A 13,727-nucleotide genomic window follows, 5' to 3' on the forward strand; every position below is an offset into this window, starting at 1 on the left:
TCGTTCCGAAATTGAATAATGGCTTCGCCATGACATATGTGACCTACAGAATAGTGTGGAAATATTTCCAACGATGGAGTAGTGCGACTATTGGATTATCTACGCGCCTCAGGTGACAATACATCTCTGTCTTTTACGATGAAATGTCGTGCGGTAGATACAATATCCAATGTGATCAGAGACACGTGCGCTAAAATGTGACGAAAAGATTACCAAAATAACTTTTGCCGCCATCGGTTTGTGATGGCGAGTAGAATCGTGCGAAAAGTGAAGCAAAGCAGAAAGAAGAATGCGCCCTGCCCTGAGAACGGTTCGTGCAATCCCTTCGTACTAATAACGCCGCCAATAGCCGGATTTCCCGCCATTCCAGACGTTGACGTTTCGTCTTCTTCTTCTATCGAGGGCGTTCACTCGAAAACATGTTTAACCACTCGGCCTATTATGCGTGGGGAGCAGTGGGGTTCTCTAGCCGGGGAAGATAACGCGGGTTTTTTGAATAATGGACAACCGACCCCGAGGAAGTTTGGATCGCAGCGCTCAGTCAGTGCAGCTCCGCCGCCATATCATGTTGCGGTAACTAGAGGTACTAACCGATACCATTTGTTTATTTTCCATTTTCCTATACTTGGTGTTCAAACATGTTATGTGAGGTTTTTGAACCAAAATAGGTACTTTTTTGTTATCCAAGTGTGTTTTATAACTGGTTTATTATTCATTTATCTGTGATCAACGTTTTTGTTATAAAAAAGCGCGGGTAAGTTTCTTCAACGATTTTTTTCGATTATTTTGAAGAATTATTTATCTTTTATTTGGGAAAACTACTGCAGGTTCCACATTTTTCACACATCACTCAATAAGCCTCACTCCATATTCACAACTATAAAAAAACCAACACAAATAAAATCACGTGCTATACATGCCTTGTTACATTTTGTTGTCCTGTTTAGAAAACTATATTATATATTGTGTTGTGTACGTAATTGGTACTGTGTTTTTTTTATACGCCTCCACTCGTTTGCGAGTGATTTTAGCTCTTAAAAACAAGAATAAGAAAGTGTAAGAAAATACACGAATGAAACGACAAAAAAAATACCTCGGAAAAATTAATGTAATGTGAGATATAAAGTTGTAAAGTTTATATTTGAAACACTAAGTTTGTGGTTATTCATTATAATAAAATAAATAAAACAACTGTTTTTAACCACTAGTTTTTTTTTTTTTTTTACACCGCCCGGTTTCAAAGCAAACAAGCTTTTTCGTCAAGGTTAACGTAACTAATGAATTTATTCCCATTTTATTTTTATCATGTTCACTAAATACTACACGTGGAATCAAGTCATTTTTTCCTAACACGGTGGTAATTCGATATCAATATTTTCGAAGGTAGACAGTGAGATGTTTAAAATCAGTATTGAAGAGTTATGGGACAATAAAATATTATTACCGTCTTTAGACGGTAATAATATTTTATTAAACGTAAACATCACATGAAATTGTAGGCTAAAAGTAAAGAAGGACATTTAGTTAGTCTTATTATTTAGATTTGGCAAATAACATTAAACAAATTCAATTTTTTTTTTTTATGTTTCCTTGAGAATTTAGTCAGAAGTAAATTAGAATCTAAATCATTCTAGTTAGGTTCATGTTTTTTTTTGCAATAATATCATTGTATTATATCAACATAGCACTGTGTGCACAACAATAAACATAAATAAATAAATACATACGCCATGATTGTCCCAAAATATTGAATGGTACTCTCATGAATGATGATAATAACCTTAATATAAGTTTTTTTTGCACCACAAAAGGCCAGAAAGCCCAATCTCACAGGCTAAGATTCACATTTATTTATTTGTTTTCTCTCCGCCTGATCCATCTTGACATTAGCATAGCGATATTTATTTATTTATTTTATTTACGGACATTGTCCAATTACACAATTCAAAGGGATAAATATTACAATATAAGAACAGTTAAAAACATGAAAAAAGAAGCATTGACAAACATAAGCGACATCGAGACAAGATCTGGACTATTTATTTAGTGTTCGTTTGAATTGTTGTAAACTTTAACCAAAAAAGTCACGAGTAATCTAATTATTTTTACTTTATTTATACTTTTTGTAAAATAAAATTTTCACATTGGTGGGCTTATTGCCAAAGAGCTTTTTTCTAACCAACCAATAAAAAAAAACTTATTTTTATTTGATTTCCGTACGTCTGCGTATGAGGAAAAAAACAAAATCAACTATTGTCATAATCGCCTTTCCACGCCCCAATAATGCATAAAACACTGCATTGGTACACCAACCGCATCGTATCTTGATCATTTTTGTTACATGAAGGTAAGATTATCAGTCTCACGCTTCAGGTGCTTTTCCGGAGACTATTAAATATTCTAGTGAGGAAACGCAATTTTAAATACATACTTCGTGTCAACCATGCCAGGAATTCGACCACAAGACTGACAAAGCAATATAAAATAACTTTAAAAAAAATGTGTATGAGTAAATTATATACATTATTATTTAATTCCAAAATATTTAACATGTTATCAAACAACATTAAAAATAGTGCGTTAAATACAGGAGTGAAACGTATGCTCAAATTATGGCTAGTTGAAAACAGTTTTTTGTATTAATGATAGTTTTAAATTCTTAATAGTGTAATGAAATATGGTATATGTATTGTTTTTCAAATAAAATTATGTTTAATGTAGGTTAAGTATGAAAAATCACAGCAATATAAAAGAACCTGCTGAAGAGTTGTATGCTTACAATTCAGCAGGACTTTAATTTTATGACAAGTGTGTAAATATTGTTGAAAAAAATTAAATAAGAAAAATTAATGTCGATATTAGTTTTCAATAGAAAAACGGGGATAAAAGTGAAGTGATAACAATTCGAAATATTATTAATGTACAGGAACTTTTAAAGATTTATTTTGCATTGTGCCAATCAATTTTGGATTACGGTATAATCGGTTGGGGTGGTGCGAGTGACACCGTTTTAAATGGTGTATTTGCTGCACAAAAATTCATCATTAAAATAATACTCAGCGTCACGATACAGACATCTACTGAAGAAATATTTCATAAATCACAACTTATGACACCAAAACAATTATACGCTAAAAGAATACTCACTTATAGATTCAAAAACTACTCTTACTCAAATAAAAGACATAACCCCCATAATACATCACATACAAATAATATAATCACTAGATCCTCAACACATAGACAACTTAAACAAATACAAACTAAAACCACTTTCGGACAAAGGGATTTTGAGTATTATTCAATTAAAATCTATAACCTATTTCCACTATCTATTAAAGCAATAAGTAATGAGAAAATGTTTAAAAAGGCTATAAAAAATGGATAGTGGAGCTAGGTAGAAGTAAAATGGATTGTCTCATTCGCCCATACCAATACTGAATTAACTGCTCCACAACTGTATAGCTTATGTTAGGTTTTTGTTATTTTCATTGTGTGTTTTGTAATATAAACAATATAGATGTACATAAATACCTTGTTTTTAAAACTGTCTGAATATTTGTTAATTATGTTTGTTTTTTAAGTTGGTCTTCTTTGTTTATTCTCAAATGTAATTTCATAAAACTAAATTGTTAAGTGTCCTTGGCACGGGAAACCCCAGTGAGGTCACATTATTTTTATTATTAATTATAGTTTGTCAACAAAAAATATGAATAAATAAATAAATAACTTTAATGTACATAACTGTTATTTTTACTAAATTTTTATTATAGTATTATTAGATGAAAACGATTTATTTTCGTATGTTTTTCTTTAAAACCTAGTTCTATTTTTTCGATAAAATAATATAAATTACACTTCCAATTAAAACTTTACGCTTTTTTATTACTTAATGAAATCTCGTGAGAAGATTTGACTTTCACGACTCTATTGTCTATTTGGAATTGCTGAAATCTTTGGATGTGTACATTATTTTAATTGCGCTTCTATTGCGACAGCATATTTTTAATTTTATTACGGTTTGTTGTTAGGTAAGTAGTAAAAATATAATTTGTATTACGACTCAATACACAGCAATGTCGAGCCCGCCTTCAATAAACATCCATTAGTACAGTACATAATGACAAAACTAAATTTTTGTCGAACCTGTGTAGTAAAAACCTTGGTACGAAATCCTTGCAACACATAGCTTTTAAACAATTTAATCGATTTCCACAACGATTTAGAGTACAAATATCGAAACATAAGAACAATAGTGCTATTCTGAACCTTCGAATGGGGGTAAAGAAGAGAGGAATTTGAGGATTTTATTTTTTATACGACTGCTCTTTGCTTCATGTATGGCCACCCTGATGATTAAACGTCAAATAAATACAAACACATGAAACCAAATATGATTTTTTTTACTTAGAACGTTATTGCGACCTTAAAAATTGCACAAAACACTTAATTAGATTTTCGTGTTCGTTTTTTAAACAGTTTTACAATGTCAAACCATGAACTGTCAATTGTAAAGCTGTTTATTTGACGTTTTATCATCAGTGTGGCCATATCTGAAGCAGAATGTAGTCGCATGCAAAAAAAAAAGCAACAAATTAAGCACTCTATACCCCCGAAAGAATATTCAGAATAGCACCCCAGGACTTGTGAATTTTTTAAATATTCAGGGCCCCGATTACAATTAGAAGTTACCATTTATCTTCAATTTTATCTACAAAGTAAAATTAAGTTTTCTGTATGAAAAGCAGAATACGCATACATTTTTTTCTTTTAAACATGTTTAATTATGGGTAACCGACGAAGATACTTAAAATGTTAATGCAAAATATTCTCATTTTCGTACACAAACATCGGTTTTTCTTTATAGACAGTCGAAGATAACTCTGTTTACTTCCCAATGTAATCGGGGCCCTAAAGTTCTTTGAATAAATTTATAGGATTGCTTATCAAGGGAATATGAATGAGGAACTTCAGCCCTACTGAAAATTGGACACAAATGTTTTTAATAAAATAGAGCATTAAATTGTTCGGCAAAACTTCTTGAAAACGTGCGAAAAAGGTAATAAAAAATATTTGAATAAAAACTAACTGTATTGAACGACGTCGCTAGTTCATAAAAATTTCCAAATGATGAGATAGCTTTGAAAGATTTCCGGTTTACTTACCGTCAACGGACCAATCGTCAGAACTCACCGAGAAGAAGCGGGTGAGAACTTAAAACGTCACACGCGTAGTAATTTCAGAAATACAAAGCTTTAAAAAATCATAGCACTTATTATACGATACATTAAAATTATTTATAAAAATAAATGACTTAGTTTAATATCAAAAATATAAAAAAAGCCAAAAAACCACTGAAATTCCTCATTATGAATTTTAAGAATATTTCATTTTTAATCCTTTTGGAGCTTAGAATTTAAAAATATATATATTTTTATTTTTGGATGAGGTTGTTAATTTATTATAAAGTTATTATAACTGAACAACTTTGGGTGGCTTCAGCCAGACGACAGAATTTGATCCAGGATACGGCTCTACCTCATGTAGGGAGTACCGCTTTACCCACCGTTAAACTACTGGGAGTTTTACTCAATTCCGACCTATCTCTTGACGCTTAAATTAGTAGAACGATAAGTTCATGCTTCTACCAGCTGAGACAAATTAAATGCATCCGCAAAAATTTGCCGGTTGATGCCGCCCGTCAATTAATAAATGCGTTTGTAGTGTCTAGAATCGATTATTGTAATGGTATCTATGCAGGTCTACCAATGAACAAAATGACTCGCCTACAATCTGTATTGAATGCCGCAGCGAGACTTATTTTCGGAATCTCTAAGTTCAGTCATATCACTCCACTACTTCGGGAACTACACTGGCTACGTTTTCCACAGAGGGTCGAATACAAACTCTGTTGGCTTATGTATAAGTCACTGCACAACTCGGCTCCGGAATATCTAAGGGAACTATGCATTCCAGATGAACTAGCTGACAGGCGTCTCACGCTTAGATCAGCTACGTCTACGGCGAGAGGAAAAGTTATTATACCTCTACGCAAACAGCGCACTAAATTTGGTGAACGCGCATTTGCGGTCGCAGGCCCTATGGCATGGAATGCTCTCCCAGCAGAGGTGCGAGGCTGTGAAAGTGAAGTGATGTTTCGGAAAAAACTTAAAACCCACTTGTTCTCTAAATCATTTGAATAAATCCGTAGCACGTGACAACAAAATAAGTTATTTTAATTAAATTACAAATTTAAAAGCTTCAATTAAATTAACTTAACAATAGAATCACCATGTAAAGCGCCCTTGAGGTATTTTATTACGAAAATGGCGCTATATAAGTTATCCATAATAATAATAATAATAATAATAATAATTTATTCTGTTTTTGTAAATAATCGTTCAAAATGTAAATACGCCTATAAATCAATAATGTTATATGCCTGTCCCTAAATGAATTTTTTTTTAAACTCTTTGAGAATATTATTTGAAATGTTTTTTTTTTTCATTTATAAATATAACAATACGATTTTAAGTTCACTCACGGATCAAAAGTCCGATGTTCGAACCCCACTCTACCCCAATTTTATATCCATTTTCTAATTGTGATTTATTTACAAGTTGAAAATGACCCCAAAATATTAAATATTTATTTAAATCGTAATTAATAATCTATTTTCTGTATTTTTAAAAATCTTAATTAATAATCTATATACTGTTATACCAAATACAAATACGATTTTACTACTTAAACAGAGAGATATATAAAGTTGTTTATCCTGTAAATAAGCAATTCTTTTATGATTTTTTATATTTAGAGGATAAAACACAGGAATCCACTTTTTGCCGTTTCGAAGTAAAAAATCCAGAAATTATCACAAAAAGCTTTTATGGATAAAACGCCGAAGCCGACTTTCGTCATAATAATGCTTTTTAAGTTGAATTAAAAGTCTTAATTTCACTTTGTTTTGATGCATAAAACAACCGTAGTCCTAGATACGCTATTTAAATATGTACTTTTTTTTTATTTATATATTTTACATTGAAAGTTCTTTATAAGTTGAAATTATCTCATTTGGTTCCAAAGTTATGATGTTTTGGAAATTGCAAATCTTATTTCCTGAACATTTCGTTCAATATGGTTGGTTTATTCTTAAAGGTACAAATATATAAAAGGCAATACATAATAGGCGTGTTTAAATTCGTGACATAATTCGGGAGAATCTTGCTCATTACCGATAATGATTTCAGCTCATTTACTTCAATAAATTCTTCAAGCGTCTACATTTCTTGTTCTAGAATTTTATCTACAGAATAATTATCACCGCCTTCACCTGTGCAATGTGCACTTTAATGACGTCACATTCTTCGAATTGCATTAAAATAACAGCACGCCGTCGTTCACCAGAAAATTATCACTTTTATCCCGCATCGGTGCTTGAGAACCGTTTTATTACTTATGTCATTTCGAATAAGAGTAGTTTGTAATTAAACAACAAAAACAAGCTATCACACCGATTCCCCGTAGGGTTAGACAGAAACAATAGAAAGCCGTACTGCTCAGTATTTACAAACATTTCTCTTCACCGCATTTTGCTTCTTCTATATTCATACATCTTATACACGCACGCCGATTTATTATTGACTGACTTTTGACAGGTTGGAGTATTAGTTGAATTTGGTTTTACCGTGTTCAAATCAATCTATCACAAAAGCTTTCTCAATTTTGGCAACTATTCATTATTGTCTCAGACTTGCATACCGTGGGAATCTCAGCATCTGTGCATCTATCCTAGATAGTTTTACTCATTCGCCTAAAAGATCCCATTTCGGCTGCTTTAACCCTACGCTCATACTTGTTTTTCCGATTCCTTATACACTACTCCCTCTATAACCCGACACTTTACTTCTCCGGCCCTGCCAGTAATCTGGCGTTTTCATACAGGCAGCTACCAAGCCGGTAGCTTGGTAATTTTATGGTTATTTTTTTGTTATTGTAGTTTTAGTTTATGTTAACACTTCAATGAGGAATTGGATACAAAAATGTTTTCGTACGCGTGGTAAAAATTAGAACATGAAATTATATGGCAATTGGTTCTTCTCAATATTTTCAATTATAGGTTACCGACGAACATAGAATTAAGAAAAGTCCAGAAACCGCATACGCACATCAAACAAAAGGCGACTCAACTACTCATAAATGAGTAGGTTTACGTTTTGACCCATTAGTTTCTTTGTTGACGTCGCTCAGTACGCAACTCCTGATTCGAATTTAACCATGCCGTGTTGTGTCCTTTTAAAGTGTAGAAAAAACAAAGTAAAAGATGTAATGAAAAAATTAATGTGCATTGTAAAAAATCATATTTTGATTAATAAAAAAGATACATAGGAAAAACAGAGTAAAAATTCACGAGGATCTTCAAAAATTCATTCAATAAAAAACTAAAATTATAATAACATATTATTATATCTATCCACATAGGTATATGGGTTTATATTTAGATATTAAATACATTTACTTTTATAAATATACACACATACATACACATGCATGTGCATACATACAAACATACATATATGTATGATTAAGAGATACCAAAAAAACCATTTAGTAAATAAACATTCACTAGATTTATAAAAGTAGATCTGTTTAGAATTTTTTTTAAAACATCTACCTCTATTAAAATTTATTAATAATAAAAAATAAATAATTTTAAAAAAAAGAATATTTTAAAGAATAAATTTTAAATGATTTTTCAAAAGAATTTTCATTTTTAAAAACAATAAATGTACCTTTATATGACTTTATACATCTCGGGGATAAATCGAGATGCCCTTTCATAGCTTAAAAAAGTACAAACAACGCTGAGAACATTGAGCGAAGGACGGAAGAATCTAGCTAATGAGTTCCTTTTCTTTAGGCGAATGCATTTTTATCTCAAGATCCTTGCTATAATTCCATGGCCTTTAATAGCCGGGTAATATTTATATGGATACTTGAGTGCATTCGCCACTTGTAATCGCGAGTAATTCTTTCAAGGAATATGGCGGAAAAAGTTACTCAAATAGGAAAAAACTATAAACGTCATGTGTCTGTAGTCTGAAATAAACTATGGAATTCTTGCTAGTTTTTTTTTATTCTAAATTTATAAACCCTAACGTATTACATTCATCCAACAAAATGATTTTTCTTTTTTTTAAATTCATGTTCTATTGTTAATGATAATACTTTTTTTTTTAGTTTTGTCTGGTAGTTTTTTTGTATAATTTCAGTCCCTGGTTTATAAGTCTCGACTGTCCTTGTCTCGTTTTAAAATGCTATATATTATATTTTTCTGATATTCTCGTATAATGTCCATGTTTACTACAATTGTTTTCAAGTTTTAGTTCTTTGTCTACAATGACAGCAGTGGCTAATGTATTAATAAATTTTAAGGACTCTAGTTGAAAGCGTTCAGTTGTATCGAATCGTTTAGTTTGTTTAAAAAATTCTTAAGTTGCTGTTAGGTAAAGGAGGTCATATGCTAACTTTAATAATTTATTTTGCTGTCTTTGTAAACTATTTATGTCATTTTGATTTCCTGTTCCCCGTAGTAGTTTCATAATACATATTTTAATTTTTACATAGGCTGTATACATTAGACTGTTTTCCATCTTCGGCACAAAGTTTTTAATTTTGAATAAAAGACTCAATAATGTCACCACTTTACTAATTAAATTATTTACATGATTGGTCCATGTCAATTGTCAATCTACTGTTAATCCTAAGTATTTAACATGTTTAATTTCAATTAGTTTGATGTTATTGTGCATATGATAAATAAGATAGAGTATAAATGAGGGTGGGAAATGATTTCAAGGCAGATGATAAGCTCCGTAAATATGTAGAGAGATCCAGATGTGATTATGGATGAAAATCTCTTATTTGATTTACATATTCAGGCTTACAGAAACCTGGGCTATCAAAACAACCACATCACTCAAAATTGCATATAATGCATACGTTTGCAGCCATCTTGAGTTAGCTTTTTTTTATAATCCTTAATATACAATTTATTATATCAATTAACTACAAAGGATACACATAAATAACTGCATTGGATACAAACGAAACTTCTGGATCCCACACTTATTTTGAATCATACGAAGACTCTTCTTTCTTGTATAGTTTAACTTACTAATCGTAGAAGCATTGCTGATCTGTTTTTTCCTTTCAAAATTTTCAACAATTTTATTTATAGTCCTTATCCTTAAGAGCATTTTTCAATATTTTTTTTCGCTAATTCAACACGATAGATTCATTTTTTTTATAATCTATTTTCCAAAAAAAAACATATTCAAAACTCATTTATCTATCGTAGCTGCTCTAAATTTAACTAACTTTGTTCCCAGTTTCGTATTTTAAATTTTGTGACATGAAATTTTTTTTTTTAAATTTAACATTTGTCAGTGTGTTATTGATTAATGGACATTTTAATATGGTAAGTAAATTTCGATATGGTCAACCATTTTTAAAAATCTCTCTCCTCCGCTTTTTTCCTCATCCCCAACCTTATAACATTGCTTTTCTTTTCTTATTTCTTTTTATTGTGTTCGATCATGTTCGAACATGTTCGATCATTATATTACTGAAAAACTTTAACTGAATGCATGGACTATTTTTTTAATTTGTTACACAACATCTGTTGTTTTTTCCCAATAAGAAATAATAAAATAAAATATGTTTTTGCTTCTTTAAGTCTGTTTGTTTTTATCCTATTCAATTTACTTTAGTAGCAAGGTTCCTATTAAATAAGACATCCATCTCTATTATTTCTAATAATAAATCGTTAATTTATCTTTTGATTTACGAGAGCAAGCGACGTCAGAATAATGTGTTAACGTCTTTTATATTGCAAGCTGTACTGCTAAGTGGTAACATACTAGAGCTTTAATAGAAAAAGCAGGAAAAGTCATCATCTAATAACTGATGTTCATGACATAATGACGGATGACGAATGACTACCATAACCAGTTTCAGCATTACTCAAAGGACAAACCCTTTTGCGAAGGAAATAATCATCTCGGAACTTCAGTCACTCCTACTCGGTAGACTATAGACATGGTACGCGTAAGTACGTGGTCAAATGCATCAGAATAATAACAATCAAACCTTCACGTTGTTTCCCTGTAGGGCTACGTAGAGAGGATAGAATGCCTCTTTACTCTGTCTCTTAATTTACAGACCTCGCTTCCTCTACATTGAAATATCTCTTGCAGGCATTACAATGACCAACATGATTTCTGAAAAACAATTATTTACAAAACCACATTCACGAAGGATGGGACACTAAAAATAAAATAAAATACTTAAACTCATTAAAATAGCATTATATCAATTCATTAGTTAACTCAAAGAAAATTTGTTGATAATGATCCTTAAGATAAAAATCACTTTATTTTATTAACTTACATATAACTTTGAATTATCTATCCTTACCTCTGTTCTGTATACATACATTTAACTCTTTATTAAAGATACCAGTCTTGAAGATGTCGCGAAAGCGATGAAACCGGTCACTGGATATTCCAAATTTGTGGATTAAAGTATCACTCGTGTTTTATTTATATAATAAATTGCATTAATTAAGTCATCAATCATCCTTATTTTTAAAAATTCAATTTTCCGCTTCTACAAATAAGGGTCGGCACCAGGATTCCATTGCGAACTGCTAATTTCGCCTGCGACATACATTTATTTGCCTACGTTGGCGTCGATTGCACCGTTCACCTTGTTCCCAAATACTTGTCTATAATCAACAATATTTTGAGTTTTTCCAATTTTTTGTGGACAGACAAAGACAGGATTTTTGTTTTTACATTTTAGGGTGCAACTAAAAAGCCAAAAAAACTGGAAGTATTTTCTCCTGAGAACAATTTTTAATTAATTCTATGCGGCGTTTGTAATTGCTATGCTGAATACATCTTCGCTTAATTTGCATCTAAGACTAATAAAGGCAAGTTAATGACAACCTAATCCCAACAGTATTGGTAATTTAATCAAATGAATACCAATTAATGTTCTTACTTGTCTTTCTTAATTACTTGCTACCCACTAGGTTTTCCGATCCTAATAAATGAAATCTACATCTAAATTGACTAATTACAACAGTAAATGATTGATCAATAGAGTATTCTGGACCTATGTTTATTTTGCGAAACTAATTGCCATAGTAATTTGATCCACTTCCTTATGATCATTTAAATATGTATCAGTTTTCAATAATTGTTCAACAGCATTGACTACCATATTTCCTTATTTAAAGTTTTGTCCATCTGGGTTGGAATGTGTTAATCTTAATAACTCTCCAGGGAGAAAAATCCAGTCTTAATATCAGTACACTGAACACAATACACTGACTTATTTGCTATATACGTGTTTTTTCAACTCAGATTTAAATAATACTGGTATTTAAATAATATCGTATTTCTACTGGAATTTTTTCATATTCATGTATATACAGCTCGGTGTATCTGTCACCGCCAAATAGTTAAACAGCCACTAAACTGAACAGCTAGGCTGTTCATTAAATGCCGGCAATCAAATGAATGACTAGGCCGTTCGTTGAATGAACGGTTAACAAAAGGGTTAAACATCGCTAGCCTCTTTAATAAACTACAATAATAATCGTTCTTTTTAATTTATTTTGTTTTGTCAAGTTAGGTTAGGTTGGGTTGAGTTTAATAATTTTAAAAAACGTTTTCTGTCTAAACCCAACCTATCCTAACCTAACCCGGCCGGCAGCTTTTGGTTAGGCCGTTTACAAAGGGCTTAGCTAACAACCAGGCAACACTTTGAACTTTGAGTTATCTTAATTCATTCAACGAATTAACTAGCCATTCAGGTGAATGCCGGCATTTTAAGAACAGCCTTGTCACTAAGTTAAGTAGCTGATTTAACTGTTTAACGGTGACATATCAACGAATTTCGTGATTTTGGCTTTAAAACGCAAATTTTACGAAATGGCAGTCTGAGTTTATTGTTGATATTCGCTCACATTAATTCCAAGAAAAGAAATATCGAAGAATATCTCTTAATTATTCTTTTTCTTTTTTGAACTTTTCGTATTTTTACACATTCTGAGTATATCGAGGCTATACTGACAGAATGTATTAAGTCAACAGTCTTTATGTACTTAAAATATTTTTAAATATAGGTAAAAGATGTTTATTTCAAATTTTATGTTATGCCTAGAATAAAGATTACTCTTTCAAAGCTTTAAAAAAAGGGAGAATTGTGAGAGATATAATGCGTTGGAAGAATAAAAGAGCTTTACATGCGATTATCTCGCAACTTGTTCTAATGACTTAATGCTTTCTGTCAGTTAAGCCTCGATATGTAAATTGTTAGTGATAATGTTAGTATTAATTTTTTCTTAAATGTCATATTGTACAATAACTCAACTGTGCCTACTTGCATGTATATTTTTAAAAAAAAATCCTTTTAACGTGTAAAAGGCGCTCAATGCCGTTTTGAACATTTAAAAAAATGATTTATGGCTAGTTAGAGCAAAAAAAATGAAAGCTAAAAATTGTTACCTTTTTGTCAATATATAAGAGATTTGTTGGCTAAAAACGTCAGATAAAACATCCCGTTTCGGCCATTTAGTCGAAAATGCAGCAATGAAAGAGTTCAGTGGTTTTTCATTTATGTTTTAATAGACTATCAAATTAAGCCAATTTTTTTTT

At 31.1% G+C, this 13,727-nt stretch overlaps 1 protein-coding gene across 4 annotated transcripts in view; it reads left to right on the top strand.

Annotated features, from left to right (window-relative positions):
• Positions 1–13,727, top strand: part of LOC148284956 (uncharacterized) — a 213,078-nt gene that overhangs the window by 139,299 nt on the left and 60,052 nt on the right. For 2 of the 4 annotated variants that reach the window (XM_088232216.1, XM_088232210.1), the window contains exon 1: positions 228–583. The exons of the other annotated variants lie outside the window; for them this stretch is intronic. In XM_088232216.1, the coding sequence (XP_088088342.1) occupies positions 244–583 (340 nt within the window). In that variant the 5' untranslated portion in view covers positions 228–243. Of the gene's footprint in view, positions 1–227; positions 584–13,727 lie in introns of those variants that run through there. 4 annotated transcript variants of the gene reach the window in all.

The sequence above is a fragment of the Micrasema longulum genome, unplaced genomic scaffold (genome assembly GCF_059751315.1).
Source record: "Micrasema longulum isolate JH-2025_06_02 unplaced genomic scaffold, ASM5975131v1 h1tg000073l, whole genome shotgun sequence".
Classification (NCBI taxonomy): Eukaryota; Metazoa; Arthropoda; class Insecta; order Trichoptera; family Brachycentridae; genus Micrasema; species Micrasema longulum.